We start from the raw sequence: 19269 nt of genomic DNA, 5'->3' as shown, positions 1-19269 counted from the left end.
AAATTCTTTATGCTCTAAAAGTGTATTTTTTAAAGATGTATTGAATTATCCAAAATTAGGGCTGAATTAAAGAGCCAATCAAAAGGTAAGAAACTAAAATGGAGAAAAGTTAAAATGATAATATACAAAGAAATAGTGTTCCTCAAATTGAAGGTGGGGAAAAAATTTTGTTGATATAAAAGCCTAATAATAAGGGGAAAAATATTGTTTAAAATACTTGATGCAAGCTATAAAATACTGATACGTCATACAGGTATTTCTTCAGGGGACTACACCTGGTTAGTACCAATAAACAATTTACTCTGTACCAATTTACCAATTTACTGTGTTTCTATGCATATTCGAAGTAAAGAAAAATATTAAAGGACAACTGAAAAGAGAATTAAAAAAAAAAAAATACTAGAGAGAGAGGGTGAAAATTATAAATCTTCTACAAAAATAATAATTAAAAGAGAAGTAAGAGTAATTTAAGAGTGAAAATTTGGTATAAATGTAAATGTCAAAAATGAAAAAATATAATAGAAAAAGGCAAATGGTATAAAGTCAGGAAATAAAACAAGGTAAGGGAAGGAAGAGGTAGTAAAACAAAAGAGGCAAAGATAGCAGAGAAGGAAGAAAGTAAGAGAGTCCATATTACCCTTGTGTTGCACTAATAGCTAAATTAACATAAGAATGAAGAGTAGAAAGTGAAAAGATATAAAGAGAAAAGATTTTAAAGGATATGCAAGCAAGCTAGTTGCATAAAAACCCAAACTCTTAGAGCGGGACCTACTAAGAGAGTGTTAGTAGCAAGAAGAAACTAATACCATATGCCTGAAATATGTATTGTTCTTTAAGAAAACAAAAAGGAAGAAGAGAAAAAAAAAAATATATATATATATATATTTTTTTTTTAATTTTGAAAAATATGAGGCCAAAAATATAAAACAAAAAATTAAAATTCAGAATATTGAAAAATATTTAATTGTGGAAAGTAAAAATAATAAAAATAAATAGAAATATAAATATAATTAGAAATAGAAATACCCTGGATTTCCCTAAATCGCTGCATAGTTCCTTAAGGTGGGAAAAAATGTAGAGAAGAGATATATAATAACAGTAGACAGAAAAAAATCGACATAAACAGTAGCAGAAAAGCTGTCACAACTGTGAAGTTGCTCAGTAGGAAATAGTATATAAAGTAAAATGCAGACCCATGCAAAAGAGGGAAGCATTAGCATCCTCTATAGCTGTTTTATTTTGATACTTAATACGTACTTTTGATACGTAAATGAAGTTCGAGAAGTGAAGTATTCAAATAGAAGTAAAAATGACATTACGGTTCACAGTGCCTAAAGAGGAAAGGCGATTAATAAATCGAAAAGTGAGCAGACTGATATTAAAACTTGCTTTAAACAGGCTCCAAATATTGAATTCTAGGAAATAAGTTATAGTCCTGGAGATGGAAAAAACTGTTAGAAAATATAATAAAATTTGCATAATCCATAAAGATCATCAGCCATTTTCAATCCACTGCAGGACGAAGGCTTCTCCAGCAACTTTCCAGTTCCTTCTGTTCTGTGCAATGGCCATCGAGTTACTACCCAAAAACTCATGAATTTCATCTGTCCATCTCCGTTGTTGTCTTCCAGGTTTTCTCTTAGCTCCTCTTCTGTACCATTCTGTTATTTTCTTAGTCCATCTGTCATCATGTCTTCGAATTATATGTCCGGCCCAAGACCATTTTAGTTCTTTAGTTTTGATAAGAATATCCTTTACTTGAGTTTGCTGCATAATCCATGTGTTTCTCTTCTTATCTAACATTCTGATTCCCAATATAATTTGTTCCATTCTTTGCTGTGTAGTTCTCAGCTTCTCTTCCATTATTTTGGTGAGTGCCCAAGTTTCACTTCCAATGTCATGGTGAGCAGTATACACTGGTTCATTATTATGTGACTATGTATGTGACTCAGTATGTGACTATATTTCCTGAATGCTATCCATCCAAAATTTATTCTTCTCTTGACTACCAGCCATTTATCATTATTACAGCATTATTAAAGGCTTGGCCCAGATAAGTATATGACTCCATCTTTTCAATTACTGCTTCTTCAATCATTATATCCCCTTTCTGAGGCATACTTGTTCATCATTACTTTTGTTTTAGCCATATTCATCTTTAGTCCAAAATCCTTACTAACTCTGCATAATTGATTAAGATTTTCCTCTAATTCTTTGGGATCAAGGTTTATGACCCAAAATGTCATCCGCAAATCGTAAATGGTTTTGGTACTCTCCATTCACATTGACTCCTTTCTGCGACCAGTCTAATCTTCTGAAAGCTTCCTCCAGGGCAGCAGTAAACAACTTCCGAGATATTGTGTCTCCTTGTCGAACTCCTTTCTAAATTTTAAATTTCCTACTATCTTTGTCTTGTCTAATAAATGAGGTAGCACTCTCATATATTTTCTTCAAAATCATAATATGTGGGGTATCTATGCCTTGTGTTTCCAGTGCCCGAAAATTGCCTTATGCTGTATGGAGTTGAATGCCTTTTCATAATCCACAAATGCCAGGCATAACGGTGTTTTATATTCATTTTATTTCTCCATTAGCTGTGATATTACGTAAAAGTGATCCATAGTTGAGAATCCTGTCCTAAAGCCAGCTTGCTCTTTCGGTTGATTCTCATCAAGTATTCTTTCTAATCTGTTAGTAATGACCGTTGTGAACTTGTAGATGTGGGATAACAAGCAAATTGGTCTATAATTTCCAATTTCTGATTTATCTCCTTTCTTATACAGCAAAACTATGATTGCATTATTCCACTCCATAGGTGCCACACCTTTTCTAATGTATTTTATGAAGAGTCTTGCCAGTTTTTGTGTCATGTCTGTTCCTCCCAAGTTTAACAACTCTACAGTAACTTCATCTTTCCCCGGAGCTTTCTGATTCTTCATTTTCTTCAATGCATGTTCTACCTCATCAGGTATGTTGTATGTGTTACTAATTTGCGATTCATCCTTCCCACTGCTAGTATCATTCCCTCGCTCATTGTATAACTCTTTATAGTAGTCTTCTGCTATTTGAATTATGCCTCTGTGCTATTCATAAGTACACCATTGCTGTTCTTCAGTTTCAGTATCATTTGTCATTCTGTATTACTGCTCATGACTGCTGATTTAAATCCTTTGTTTTCCTTTAATGCTTGTTCTACTATTCTTGTGTTAAATTTTCTTATGTCCGCTCTGAGTCTCTTTCTAATGGCTTTGCATAACTCAGTATACTCAATTTTCTCCCTGTCAGTGTTTTTCGTGCTCTTCATTTTTTGTCTTCGGTTCATCATGACAAGTGTTTCTTGACTAATTTTTTCCTCTTTGGATTTCTTTTTACCTATAGGTTTCTTGGGCTTTATCACTTTCAGAAAGTTGTAATATTCCTCGTCGATATCTTGGTCCTGAACAGTCTGCAGAAGCTCAAACTTGTTATTAAGTTCTCAAAGACCTTTGTATTATTTACTCAAGTCAGTTTTTTCTTTTCTTTTCTTACATCTATATCAAGTGTGCATCTTACCATTCTGTGATCACTTCCAACATTTACCTTGTTCGGGACAGTAACATCATTCACGATATATCTTCTGTTAGTGAGGATGAAGTCGATTTCATTAGTTGTTAATCCATTTTGGCTCTTCCACGTCCACTTTCTGTTCACCCTTTTCTTGAAAAAAGTGTTCATTACTGACATTCCTCTAGATTCTGTAAATTCCTCAAGTCTTTCACCTCCTTCCAAAAAGTCTTTCATCAATTCCAAAATTTTCTATAGTTCCCCTTTCTGTGCTGTTTTGTCTCTTTCCAACCTTAGCATTGAAGTCCCCCATAATGATAGTGTAGTGAGTTTTCTGTTCGTCTAGAAGACTCTCAATTTCGGTGTACATTTCTTCAACTTCTTCATCATCATGGCTCGATGTTGGTGCATAAATCATTATAACCTGTAGCTTATACCTCTTAGAAATCCTGAGTAGTAGTCTTGACCATAATCCATAAGATACCAGTATTAAAAATTAAAATCATTGTGATAATACCGAAAAAGTATGAGAGAAGTAGTTATCTTGAAGAGAGAACATAGTAATGAATGGTGAAAAGAAAATTGGAGACTGGTTAAAATAGTGAAATTCAAAGCAAATCCATTGTATAAAGCAAGGGAGTGACATCCTGTTGACAAAAAAAGCTATATAAGTAGATAAATCCAAAGTAAAACGTAATTTCTTCAGGTAAACTGCAGATATAATTAAAAAAAAAAAAAAAAAATATATATATATATATATATATATATGTGTGTGTGTGTGTTCTTGTTTGTATTCTGGCACGACCAACAAGCCAGTGGAGTTTAAAGTAGATCAGTCAATACAAACATTAATCATATTTAGCAGTCATGGGCTTTAACCCCAGTCCACTCGAGAGTGTGTGCTGCTTCATTCGTGAACTTGATCACTCGGTCAAGCTTAATCACATTATAATTGCAAATGATTCTTAAGTGATGTGAAATAAGAAAATGATGAAGAGAAACATAGAGAGTAAAGAAGCAATTGAATCACTCAAATAGAAGTCATGTACTATTAATTAGTCGCAAAGTAGTGGAACTACAGCTATAAAAAATTACAAATGTACATATACTGAGTTAGAACTAACCAAACTGAAATGTATTAAATCCAAATTTGTTCAATAAATTGAGACATTCTTGATGTTACAGTTAATAAAATTAACACGTATACTGTTATTTATCAATTTGATATAAAGTTGGTGCAAAGAGTTGGTAAATAATATCTGATTACTACTGAAATTGGCAAATCTAATAATCTCAGAACAGATAATGTTTTTGTGTACTTTAATGGAAATATTAGAATTCCATTTGGTGAAGTAAATAATGTCATGCATTTTTCTATCACTTTTTCATTCAAACTTAATTATATACTTTTGTATCCTTTTCTGCTGCTGCTTAGCACACTTTGATACAACTGGAGTATAACCTCTAACTTTTTTAAAAATATATTTCACATATACCTCCATATTTGTCACTGTTACCTTTTTATCCATTCTATATATATATATATATATATATATATATTTATTTATTTATGCTCTAAAAGTGTATCATATACAGTGGTGGACAAAAAAACTTCACCTTAAAAAAAGTAACATTTGTAGTGAAACATATAATATGTTTGATTACAGTCATTTTGTTTGTTGCAAAGCAAAGGTATTGCATCAGATAGTAATTTCAAGGTATTGCATCAGCCATTTCTATAAATATGGCATTGGAAGGGTATACAGGCTCATTAGTATCCTGTTTTGCAGAGGTAAACATGGCTCCATATGTTCAGTTGACACCAAGAAAAAAAAAGTGTAGCTTTTTTTTCTTGGTGTCAACTGAACATATGAAGGGCTTTCTACACGTGCTATTGCTGATAAAATAGGCTGCCACCAGTCAACACTATCCCAGGTGCTGAAATGAAAATGGTGATGTGAAAAGAAGACCTGGTTAGGCCATAAGAGAGTGACTACGCCTTCCCAAGATCAACATTTGAAATATTTGATCAATATTATGGCTATGCCTTTGTAATCACCATGCTAGTGCTCCTGATCTCTGGCGCCTCCGTAGCCAGGTGGGAAGGAGCAGCAGTGCGTAGCACACGCTTCTTGATTTAGACCGGGGTTCGAGCCTGTCACCACCAAATACGGAGGATGCGGAAAGGTCAGGGAATGACCACCGCATATCCCCAGAGCAATATGGCCTTAGTTGCTAATGCTCCTAAAAACCAAATAACAAACAAACAAACAACAGCTCCTGATCTAAAACTGGACTTTCAGATGGCCTCTGGTTTTGAAACAAGTGCACGAACCATCCAAAGACAGCTTTCAGAATGTGGTCTGCATGCCTATTGGTCCAAGGAGAAGCCTTTGTTGACCCAAAAAATGAGGAAGAAGAGACTTGCTTGGGCTAAAAAACATGTTTCATGGACTAAAGAGCAAAGGGACACCCTCATCTTTTCTGATGAATAGAAATTCTGCATGGCTCGGATAGGAAGTGATATGTCAGAAGATGAAAATCAGAGGGATACCATCCTGACTGCATAAAATCGACTGTAAGGTTTGCTGCCAGATGGTCTGGGGATGCATAACAAGAAAAGGGGCACGGTGAATTAAGTTTTTTAATAGAATGGTGAATGCAGAAAGCCACACTGAAATTAGGGATCACCACATAGATGTCCAAAACTGCATTTTTCAACAGGGCTCAGCAGCTTGCCGCACAGCAAAATTGGTAAGTTTTATGCTATTTAGATTTGATGAGTTTGTCTTCTTGCCTCACAAGGCTTAAAACATACTTACACCAATGTGTTCCTTCATTTTTCTCCCTTAAGGTGCAGTCATACCTCAGAAATGCTGGCATTACAGTGTTAGACTGGCCCAGCAACAGTTCAGATTTGAACCCTATTGAAAATTGATGGTACATAATGTCATCTAAAATTGCTCAGAAGAAGCCAACAAGTAGGATTCAGCTGTAGGAGAGCAATTTAACCACAAAATTGGACAACCTAAAATTGGGTACCACAAAATTGGGTATCCAGAAAGTCATTAACTCTAGGCCAGATCATTGTAAGGCTGTAATTGCAGCTCGAGGAGGAACAACAAAATACTGAGGACTAATTTTGCTGATTTACAGTACATAATACTATTACAGTTTGAACATGTAAATGCAATAAAATGTCACAATTTCTCAAATTTGGTTGTCATAATTTCTTATATTTCCATTAATTATGCATTTTACCCTTTCGGAAGCTATTTATGGCAATTAGATTGGCAACTGTGAATTATCAGTTGGAGTCTTTTCATTGGATTTCATTCACAGAGATATATATATATCCCATCCAACAAATGCATTTCGAACATTTCTGCAACTCACAATGTAGTGCAAAATACACTACAGGCATACCTCGATTAACGAATAGGATGCGTTCCACGAAATTACTTCGTTAAGCGAAACTTCGTTTTCAGAGGTAAAAATACTATGGCCAGAATAGGGATATGTTCCCACTTAAAGAAAATGAAAAGCTTTTTTTTCGAACAAAGAAAAGTTTTATTAAATAAACAGTCAACTTACATACAAAGTGAAATCACATTTTAAAATATGAGGTTAAAGTTGATTGTTTATGCTTTTTTTCTCTTTCATTTAACAATTGCCTATACGGAGTTATTGCATTTAACACTGATCGCTTAACTATAACACTTCTTCCTAAATCGGGATCATTTTCACTAAAAAAATTTAAAACGTTTTCAATGTCATTTAAGCACCTTTTTAAATCTTTGGTTGTTAACACTTTTTCGGCAGGAACTTCTTTAACTTCGCCTTCATTATCTTTGTCTTCGTTGCTAACAAGGTTTTCTAAATCTTCCACTGAAAAACCATCATCTTCTGCATTCAATAAATTTCTAACATCCTCTTCATCAACATTTTCGAAACCTATTGATTGAGCCATCTGGATAACTTCATTTCTAATTTCTTGGATGTTATTTTCTTCTTCTAGTACAACTTCTGGCCATATTTTGCACCAAACTCCATTTAAGCATTTCTTAGTGACTTCTTTCCAAGAACTATCAATGTTTTCAATTGTGTTTTTAATGGTGTAGTTTTTCCAAAAAGTTTTAACTGTCATTTCCACTTTATCCTCTAGTTCAGTTAAATTGCTTAAAGTTCGACGCAGATAATAAGCTTTAAATGATGCTATTACTCCCTGATCCAATGGTTGAATCAGGGAAGTTGTGTTTGCTGGAAGAAACACAACTTTGACAGGAATGCATGTGTCCAACGTGTTAAGATCAGTAGGATGTCCCGGAGCATTGTCTAACAACAAAAGAGCTTTTTCTTCAAAGTTGTTTTTTTGACAATACCGTTTTACTCCAGGACAAAAGTGGTTAACAAACCAATCAGTAAATAACTCCTTGGTAACCGGTTTTCTATTTGCTTTCCATATTACAGGTAAATTCATTTTTATGTTACCTTTTAACGCCCTCGGATTTCCTGAATGGTAAACTAATAGCAATATTAATTTATAATCACCAGAGGCATTTGATCCAAAGAGTAACGTTAAACGGTCTTTGGCTGCTTTAAATCCAGCAGCTGATTTTTCTTCAATAGAAATGAAGCTTTTTGTTGGTAGCCGTTTCCAGAACAAACCGCTTTTGTCAACATTGAACACCAAATTTGGTGGAAAATTTTCACGTTCAATTATTTCCTTTAGTTTTTCTGGAAACTTATTTGCAGCTTCAACATCTGCACTTGCAGCTTCTCCTGTTAATTTTACACTATGAATCCTGGCCCGTTTTTTAAATTTCTCGAACCAACCACGAGAAGCCCCAAAGGTTTCCATAATTTCTTCAGTTTGTTTCGATTTCAGGTGATTAAACAAAAATAATGCTTTTTCTTGAATCACCATTTGACTTAAAGGCATATGACGTTGTGACATATCATCTATCCACAAACTTAAAATTTTCTCCATTTTTTCTAAAATTGGATTCCTTAAGCGAGTTAATTTTGCCGCTGTAACATCTGTACAATTCTGAGCAGACTGTTTTATTTTTTCTGATTGACTTAGTATGGTTGTTAAAGTTGATTGCGCTAATCCTAAAGAATGTGCCACATCGGATTTTCTTTCGCCGCTTTTAACACGTCGTACGATATTTAGTTTAGTTTCCAAAGAAATTGCTTTTCTTTTCTTTGATTCTGACATTTTAATTAACTAAAACAAAAATATTTCTATTAAAATTTACAAAATCTACGTTATGTAATGCTATAAAGAACCTACGTCGATTATTGCAATGCGCCACACTGAAACAACGTCAATCATGTAAACAACAACTAAATTACGCGATTGACACGCAAAACTGTTATAACAGACATGCCCGCAGCTCGGGAGCACTCGGGAATACGTAACGAGTCGCCGTCAGTCACCAATCGGATGATTGTCGGGCGTTGGCCTTAAATTGGAATATTTTTTTATGTTAAATGGGGCTTGAAATTGCGGACTTCGTTATCAGAGGTAACGTTAACCGAGGTATGCCTGTATTTGCAAAATTCACAAGTAATGCAGTTTTTTGTCCGCCACTGTATATATATATATATATATATATATACACACACACATAAAAAGCAAACTGATAAAATAAATACTATACAGGATGAGTGAGTATATATTGAGTAATAATGAGTATATGTTATTAAGATGGCAAATTTCTGTCTATAAAATTTGGCTTTATATAATATTTAGTTAACTATTAATACATATTTAATATTAATTTCATATCAAAAGACAAATTCCAATATTAAATGACATCTAACCTGACTAGTTACACTTCCATTCCTCAGACTTTGAGTTATACCAGAAATGGGTTCTTTATCAGCAGCCAAAAGAGTAAACAAAGGTAGTGGTGGAATAGAGGTTATTTCTACATAATCCAAAGTCACTTCTTCAGGAAACACTGAAACTGAACCTTGACCATCTAATGGGCTACGCTGAAGTGGAGAGGTACCAGCAGCTAACGAAAGAGCACGAGAACGAGACCAAGATCGAGGGCCATCTTGATTTTCGATACTATCATCTAAAGCATCAGGCACTTGAAGATAAGTTTTCTATTGAAAAACATTTTAAATACTTATAATACATATTAACAGCTAGCAACAAATAATTCATATTATAATAATTATAATATAAATATATAAGGTGATTCATATCTCTCCTGCAAAAAACTAGCTGTGTATAACAGATTGTTGATAGGGAAAAAAAAATTATGGTGGTTCAAAAAATGATTTCTTACTAAGTTAAAGATTGTTGAAATTTTGTTAGCCAGTAAGAAATACTAAAAAAAAAAAAAAAGTATTTATTTATTAATTTAAGGAATTTGGTCAAGCCTTCAGATGATTTCCAAAATGTGGAAGTGCTTCAATGTTTTTGTACCAGTAGCAAAATAAGTAATATGCTTTCAAACAGAATGAAAATGTTCTCAAGGGAACTTGGCATATATATAGGGACAAAATTGGGCTGCCATGGGTGTTCACCCATGGCAGCCCAAATATCAATGCAGACTCACTATGCAGTTAGACAAATGGAGTGAGGATTTTCCTGTGCTATGCAATACGTGTATAAGTTATCCCATTCTTTATGAATTGTAACTGATCCATGCATAACACATCACCTAAAAAACTGAAGAAACTGAAGAAACTAGCACTGAAATTGTACTAACTCAGTGCCATCATGCTCAAGAGTTTGTAAACACTGTATGCAAAAAGGGCATAACTCCCTTTAACATGTAACATCACATGAAAATCTAAGACATCTGAAAATATCTACCAATTTTTTAAGTGCTGGTTGCTGGATTAGTAGTAACTACATGCAACTGCTTGCACTAGGACAAATAGATTTTGTGCACTGAAAACTGCTGATAAGTGTTATTTAAAAAAAAGAGCAGTGAAAACTTCTGAATTTTTTCCTACAGCTTCAGAATTGCTACCAGAAAAATCATACTAACAAAAACTAAACAATCAAAACACTCTTTGAATGGAGAAATGTCACTGTTGTTATTGTTAGGAGAGTTTCTGGTGCAGTGGCAACATAGGCTATTATACCTGACAAATGATACTGAAGATATTATTTCATTAAGGGTTCCAAAATACTATAGTTCCAAAATACTAATACAAGATTCGAAGGACCTAAATTTTTTTATTATATTAACTTAAGCTTTTGCTAACAATAATATTTTGTTGAACAATCACAATAATTGCATTAAAGAAATCATGAAAACCAATTAACTCTTCATTACATTAATTAATTTAAAGATATAATAATAATAATAATAATAAATGAAATAATTTCATCTGCACAGTTTGTCTTATAAGCATTCTTAAGTATGCCATATATTTTAACTTACTTTCTTCACAGTTAACAAAAACTTCATTTGGTGGTCAGCAGGTCTTATGGTGTTAGCATTGTTGTAGCAACACCACCATCATCAGTCACCTTAGACAAATTCCCCAAATTTTCTAACAAAATCCACATGTTCCTTCAAAGACCTAGCCTCTCCACATCCCATCCTATCAGGTTCATTTGGTGAGAATATCACTGTTTTTCAGTGATATTTTCATCCAAGCCAAACCTACATTAAGAAGCCATAAGTTTGAAATATAATTTATTATTTCAAGTCATGCTTAGCATTTTATCAATTTCTCATAACAATGCTTAGTGTGATACTGAGAAAATATTGCTGATTTAAAAGCAAAAACTGAGTTCATATATTCTCTTTGTGGCAAAGCTTTTGTAGTGCTTCTGACAGCTAAGTCTGAATACCATGGCCATGTTATGAACAAAACTTCAATGTTTTGATGAGGGCCAAGTCTGCAACAGTATCTTTTTTTAAGCAATCAAAACCAGTTAATGTCTATTGGAATATTGAAACAGAGATCCACAGAAAGAAAATTGCTCTGGAAAGTAATTTTTAAAAGTATACGTTCAAGTAAACAATCCTATGGCTGAATTTTAAAATAACATGTGTATTCTGCCAGTGAAATTTAATTTCTAGTGCAATGTAGACTACAAAAAACCTCCTACTTGTAATTCCTGTTTTTTACTTGTTTTTGGCAGAAAAATCTTGTTTTCTCCTGCTTGTAACCAGCTGATATCGAGTTTTCGAAGTCAAATATTATTGGCAACTATGCATCCTTCAACTGACTGCCAAATGTCAGTCACTTCAGGGATTCTGAACAACTTGTCTAGAAATCTAGTCTGTAAGCCAACAGGCCTGGCTGTTTGCATTTTACATGATTACTTATTAGTAAATCAGTTGTATATGATAAAGAATGATATATTTAGTTTCTTTCAATAAACTAACCTTTTAATGAAAAGCAAATTGTATATGTGAAAAGGTACACTGAAATCACTTTAATCCTCTTGTGGCACTTGGAATCAATGCAGAAATGCAGACAACAAAAAAACAGTATTAGCTCCTCTGCTTAGTATTCAACTGTCTTAGTATTGTCTGGCTGCAACAGTCAGAGAACAGGATTTTTATCAGGAATATGATGCTACTTAGCAGAAAAATGTTTTAAGACCTTTTTTCATAAGATTATTTTTCTATATTGCTGATCCTTATTCACAAAGATTCTCAATGAGTAGGAGAGATGTAGACTAACCCGTGTGTATGTGTGTGTGTGTGTGTACATATAAATGTAGGGTAATTCAAAATTTATTTACATAGTAGTAGTAGTAGTAGTATTTGAAGTATTTTTGGCACAAGGGCTTCTCAGGCCATATGTGCCTGTTCATGATTTGGTCATTAGTAATTTAAAATTTTTCACGCACTTCAATGTTAAGGTTGGAAAGAGACAAAACAGTGCAGAAAGGGGACCTATAGGAAATTTTGGAATTGGTGAAAGAAATGAGACTTGTGGAATTTGCAGAATCTTGAGGATTGTCAGTAATGAACACTTTTTCCAATAAAAGGGTGTAAGGAAAGCGGACATGGAAGAACCCAAACAACTAATGAAATCAACTTCATCCTCACTAACAGAAGATATATCGTGAATGATGGTACCGTCCTGAACAAGGTAAATGTTGGAAGTGATCACAGAATGGTAAGATGCACACTTGATATAGATGAAAGAAAAGAAAGGAAAAAAACTGACTCGAGTAAATAATACGAAGGTCTTTGAGATAACACAAGAGGAGAAAAAGCAGCATGTGCTGGAACTTAAGTACTTTGAGCTTCTGCAGACTGCTCAGGACCAAGATATCGACGAGGAATATTATCACTTCTGAAAGTGATAAAGCCCAAGAAACCTATAAGTAAAAATAAATCCAAAGAAGAAAAATTTAGAGAAGAAACACTTGTTATGATGAACCGAAGATGACAAATGAAGAGCAAGATAAACACTAACAAGGAGAAAATTGAGTATACCGAGTTATGTAAAGCCATTAGAAAGAGAGAGGACATAAGAAGATTTAACAAAAGAAAAGTGTTAAAACATTAAGGGAAAACAAAGGACTTAAATCAGCAGCCAGGAGCAGTAATACAGAAAGACAAATCATACTGAAACTGAAGAATACCAATGGTGTACTTATAAATAGCAGAGGAGGCATAATTCAAATAGCAGAAGACTACTATAGAGAATTATGCAAGGAGCGAAGAAATGATGCCATCAGTGGGGAAGATGGATGGCAAATTAGTAACACATACGACATACCCGATATCCTTCCTGATGAGGCAGAACATGCATTGAAGAAAATGAAGAATCAGAAAGCCTCAGGGGAAGATGAAGTGACTGTAGAGTTGTTAAAATTGGGAGGAAGAGACATGACACAAAAACTGGCAAGACTCTTCACAAAATGCATTAGAAAAGGTGTGATGCCTAAGGAGTGGAATAATGCAATTATAGTTTTGCTGCATAAGAAAGGAGATATCAGAAATTAGAACTTATAGACCAATTAGCTTGTTATCCCACATCAACAAGTTGTTCACAAGGGTCATTACTAACAGATTAGAAAGAATATTTGATGAGAATCAACTGAAAGAGCAAGCTAGCTTTAGGACAGGATTCTCAACTATGGATGAACCGACACGTAATATCACAGCTAATGGAGGAGGCAAATGAATATAAAACACCATTATGCCTGGCATTTGTGGATTATGAAAAGGCATTTGACTCCATACAGCATAAGGCAATTTTCGGGCACTGGAAACACAAGGCATAGATACCCCACATATTATGATTTTGAAGAAAATATAAGAGAGTGCTACCTCCTTTATTAGACAAGACAAAGACAGTAGGAAATTTAAAATTGAGAAAGGAGTTCGACAAGGAGACACAATATCTCTGCAGTTGTTTACTGCTACCCTTGAGGAATCTTTCAGAAGGTTAGACTGGTCGCAGAAATGAGTCAATGTGAATGGAGAGTACCTAAACCAGTTACGATTTTCAGATGACATTGTGGTCATAAGCCATGATCCCAAAGGATTAGAGGAAAATCTTAGTCAGTTATGCAGAGTTAGTAAGGATTTTGGATTAAAGATGAATATGGCTAAAACAAAAGTAATGATAAACAAGTATGCCACAGAAAGGAATATAATGATTGAAGGAGCAGTAATTGTAAAGGCGGAGTCATATACTTATCTGGGACAAGTCATTGGCTGTAATAATGATAAATGACTGGAAGTCAAGAGAAGAATAAATTTTGGATGGATAGCATTCAGGAAATATAGTCACATACTGAGAAGCAATATCCCAATTTGTCTGAAACCTAAAATAATGAACCAATGTATACTCCCCACCATGCTTATGGAAGTGACACATGGGCACTCACCAAAAGAATGGAAGAGAAGCTGAGAACGACACAGCAAAGAAGGAACAAATTATATTGGGAATCAGACTGCTAGATAAGAAGAGAAACACATGGATTACGCAGCAAACTCAAGTAAAGGAGATTCTTATCAAAACTAAAGAACTAAAATGGCCTTGGGCAGGACACATAGCTGGAATACATGATAACAGAATGGTACCCAAGAGGAGCTAGAAGAAAACCTGGAAGACAACGACGGAGATGGACAGATGAAATTCATGAGGCTGTGGGTAGTAAATGGATGGCCATTGAACAAAACAGAAAGAACTGGAAAGTTGCTGGAGAGGCCTTCATCCTGCAATGGATTGAAAATGGCTGATTATGATGAATTTCACGTTATTATGATTAGATATAATAATACAAATTTATGTGTTTTGAATACTGAAACAGTTCCTCCAAATTTTCTTTATTACCAACAATTACATGTGATAAGGTTAAAGGTTCCTGTAAGTTGGATAGGGGGCTAAAGCTGGATTTTCAGACAGATGAAAGTTCAGGACATTCAATGAGAATGTTTTATTGTTAGGTATGACTGGCAAATGAAACAATTAGGAGATTTCTCTCCAAGAAGCAAATACAGATGAGTTGGGTGTGAATGAGCGGAGCCTTGCCAGAATTACTTCTTGTCGTCTGTTTCTCCTGAAACTAGATGACCACTGTTGTGGCTCTTTTTTAATCTGCCACAGTTTATAATTGATTTGAGTTATTATTATTATTATTATTATTTAGCCATATAGTGCAAGGAAGCCTGAGGCTTATTCTGCACAAGCCAAAAAAAAAAAAAAAAATTCCCAAGTTACCATGAGAGAGAGAGTTTGTTTGTTTGTTATTTTGGTTTTTAGGAGCATTAGCAACTAAGGCCATATTGCTCCGGGAATATGCGGTGGTCATTCCGTGACCTTTCTACATCCTCCATATTTGGTGGGCTTGAACTCCGGTCTAATCAAGAAGTGTGTGCTACGTACTGCTGCTCCTTCCCACCTGGCTACGGAGGCGCCGAGAGAGAGAGAGAGAGAGAGAGAGAGAGAGAGAGAGAGAGAGAGAGAAGATAGAAAGGAATCACCAAGAAAGAGAAGAATAATGATATCCAGCTCAGGACCCTGGGTGTGCCAAGCCCATACTCATCAGATCTGAGCCCCTGGGGTAACAGAGATGAGACCATTGTTTTGTATGTATTTATTTTATAATGGATTTGTAGTCAAGTGTAGGGCACTTTCAGTTGAGTGGGAAATCCAGATTCAGGATGTTTAGCAATGGCATCCACATGTTCATTACCTGGGATGCCAACATGGCCAGGGATCCAGCAGAAGGTAACTTTCTGGTTGTCTGTTTGATAAGAATGGGGGGTGAGAGGGAGAAAAGGTAGATTCTAAGTTGTTTATGTTATCTAGAGACAGTTTTATTGCAAATAATTCTGCGGTATAGATACTGCATTTAGTAGGAAGAGATACAGCTACTGAGAAGGTGGAAGAAACTGCTGCAGTACCTACAGTCGCATCTGTTTTTGAGCCATCAGTATAAATATGTACTTTCTCTCAGTTGGCCAAGGAATGCGATTTGTGCAGCTGTTCAAAAAGGAAATTGTCACAGAGAGATGAGAAATCAGACCAGGGAGGTTCTGAGATAGCAAGGACTTGGAATATGTTCTGAATGTTAATATCCCAACTGAGTACGAGTTCTTGCAATCGAAGCCCTGTGGGGTGGGTTTCACTGGGTTTATTGTTATATAGCATGGTGAACCGCAGGTCAAACAAGTACTGCCAGCTGGAGTGGGATGGATTACATTTAATCTTTGCTGCATAGTTACACAATAAAGTTTTTCTCCTGAGATGAAGAGGAGGTTCATTTGCCTCAATGTACAGACTGTACATTGATCTGAGGGCTCCCACAGCTATCCTAAAGGCACTATGCTATGCTATGCATTACGGTGTCCAGAAGTAATAGGGAACTTTTCCTTGAGGAGCCATAGACCTGTGATTTGTAATCCAAGCGTGATCTCATTAAAGCTCTATAGAGATATAGGAGAGAAGTTTTCTATTGAACGTTTCTTTAATAATGTGTGTAATTTATTAGTAGGTCTAACTATCACTTTTTCATATCTGTGCCCTTACATAAATAATTCAGTTTGTTATACCAATTTTCAACATATGGGATTGTAATAAAATGCTTTTTATCAGTATGTTTTTTGATTGTTATTGGTTGTTTTCCTGGGCAATCAATTTAGCTTTATTGATAAAGTTAATTGGATAACCTCTATTGAGGAATGTCTTTGGTAGCTCCTTGATTTCTGACTGTAACCTGTGTGGTTGAATATTTAAGAGCATCTAAAAACTGATTGAGCATGGCCAATTTTTTGTATGTATATGGGTGATAGCTATTGTAGTATAATAAAATGGCCATATTAGTGGGTTTCCTATAGTTACTAAAATTTAGTTCATCCCCTACCACCTATAATGTAATATTAAGAAAATTGATAGATTCTGTTTCTTCCTTCTCAATGTCTAATGTGAATTATAATCTAATATGAATGTTATTAAGGATTTATAAAACAGAATTTATGGTAGTATGATTAGTTATGATGAGAAAGTCATCTAAATATCTTCTGTAATATAAGATTTCTGGTATAGATTGATGCTAAAGCCCACTAATGCTAAAGCCCACTGGTAAGCTAAAAATCTGTCTGTATATTTTATTTTGGAATAAAATACAATTGGCAGTAACTAATATTGGTAAGTTCTAAAATCTTATCATTGGGGTGCCTGGTTTTATTAATATTAATATTGGTGTGATTAAGTAGGTCCCAAATAATATCTAGTGCATATGGAATGTTTACATTAGTGTACAAAGATGTTACATCTAGAGAGTATAATTTGGTGTCTTTATTAATTTTGTGGTCCTTAAATCTCATAAAAAGTGAGTTATAATTTTTTATATTGTATTTAAAAATATCTCTAATTTTTTTTTTTTTTTTTTAACGGCAGTTGAATGAATAAACGAGGAAGATGAAAAGTTGGTTCTGTGAGTTTGAAGTTGGACAGTAAATGGATGTTGACTGGTGGAGGCACGTGTTCGGACTGTTTTGAAAGAGAGAATGGGAATTATAGAAGCCAATTCAGAAGAACAGTGCCCATGGAAGTATCTGTAGAACAGGTATGCAGCAGAAACAGTACGTTTATGAGACAGCGAGTGGAGAGACTGTTAGAGATGAATCATTAATTAACCTAACTGCCCTCTTCTGAATGGAATCAAGAAACCTGAGAGAGGTTTTGGAGGCACCACCCCAGATGTGGGAACAATATTCCATGGCAGGGCGGATTTCCGATTTATACAGAGTGAGCAGCTGTTTGGAAGAAAAGTAACGCAGAGAGCGAAAGAGAAAACCAAGTTTTTTAGATGCGGAGGAAGCAATATTTGTAATGTGCTTGTGCCAAGAGAGAGAGAGAGAGATTAGAAGTCAGGGTAATCCCCAAAAGAGATATATCATTTTGCCTAGAAATCGGAGTGTCACTAAAGATAAGCATAGGAGCAGAAGAATCCTTTTTGTGAGATATAAGACAAGACTGAGTTTTAGAAGGGTTGAAATCAACTAAGTTATATTTGCCCCACTGGAGAATTATCTGAAGATCAGCATTTAAGGAATTGGTAGCAGATTTTCGAGAAGGTGAAGCTGATTGAGCAGGACAAGGTTTCTCAAAATGGAAAGTGGAATACAATGTGCTATCATCGACAAAACTATGGATAGGATTTTCAGTCAATGGAAGAAGGTCATTAATATATATGAGGAAAAGAAAATATATAAGGAGATATCCAAAGGAATCTCCCCTTAGTCCAAATATGCCTTCATAATTAACCTCAATGGTTCCATACACTCTCTTCTGCTCTACCTCAAAACTACAGAGTATATACTATCAACTCTGAGAGTTTATGCAGAAAAGTTTTCCTAATAAACAGTCATCATTGAGGTGTACAAGGCCTTGAATGGATCGAGCAGGCTCAATGCTCATGGGATTCTTCCACTTGCTCAGATAACAAACCTGAGGGGGCATAGATTCAAACTGAGGAAAGGCAGTTGTAGAAAAGATGTGCAGAAATTTGCCCTTAGCCAGCGGATAGTTGATTGCTGGAACAAACTTCCATCTGTTGTTGTTGAAGTTGATAGCCTAAATAAATTTAAGGCAGAACTACACAAACATTTGGAACAAATCGATCAATCAGTGATATGGGAATTTTTTTTTTTTTTTTTTTTTTAGCTGATGCTCTATAAGCTTGCTTTCTTGCATCATATGCCTCTACTTATGCTAACCTGCAATTTTTAAATCACTAATTTCATATGGCTCGGCCTCACTTGCACAACCCTGACCCATCTCTTCCATTATAGTAATAGTATTTGTCGTACAGTACAAGTAAGTCACAGGCTTTTGCTGCACTGGCAAAAAAAAACAAAAAAAAAAAAAACAAACAAGTAGATGAGAAAATGCAAATTATATGCTTCCCTACTCATCCAGTTGACCTTTTAATTTATTCAAACTATCAGCTTCAACTAAATGCGAGGGCAACTTATACAGTAAAATCTCATCATGGCGAGATCCAATCTTCCTTAAATTGCGAGAATACAGCTCTAAAACTGCGTTCGCAGGCCAGAGCTAGTTAATACATCAGACCAAACCTATTGGTAACTCTTAAGGAGGCTTCCGGATCAGCTAGTGTATAATCTCGCTACCTCTACTCTGCCAGATAGTGACTGGATGGAGTCCGAGTAGTGTGTATGTGGGGGGGATTGTCAAGGACATGTTATGTCAAGGATCTGGGTATATTCCTACCATGTGTATGCCATATCCAAATATTTCATT

At 34.9% G+C, this 19269-nt stretch overlaps 1 protein-coding gene across 3 annotated transcripts in view; it reads right to left on the bottom strand.

The window, feature by feature from the left end:
• Window positions 1-19269, bottom strand: part of Rbcn-3A (rabconnectin-3 alpha) — a 980796-nt gene that overhangs the window by 529923 nt on the left and 431604 nt on the right. For all 3 annotated transcript variants that reach the window (XR_016547873.1, XM_090388469.1, XM_090388476.1), the window contains exon 26: window positions 9373-9663. Coding sequence is in view for 2 of the 3 variants with exons in the window: in XM_090388469.1 (XP_090244595.1) it covers window positions 9373-9663 (291 nt within the window). In the remaining variant the exon portion in view is untranslated. The remainder of the gene's footprint in view (window positions 1-9372; window positions 9664-19269) is intronic.

The sequence above is a fragment of the Mastigoproctus giganteus genome, chromosome 2, assembly GCF_048544385.1.
Source record: "Mastigoproctus giganteus isolate SK-2022 chromosome 2, ASM4854438v1, whole genome shotgun sequence".
NCBI lineage: Eukaryota > Metazoa > Arthropoda > Arachnida > Uropygi > Thelyphonidae > Mastigoproctus > Mastigoproctus giganteus.
This window is presented reverse-complemented; position numbering and strand designations above follow the sequence as displayed.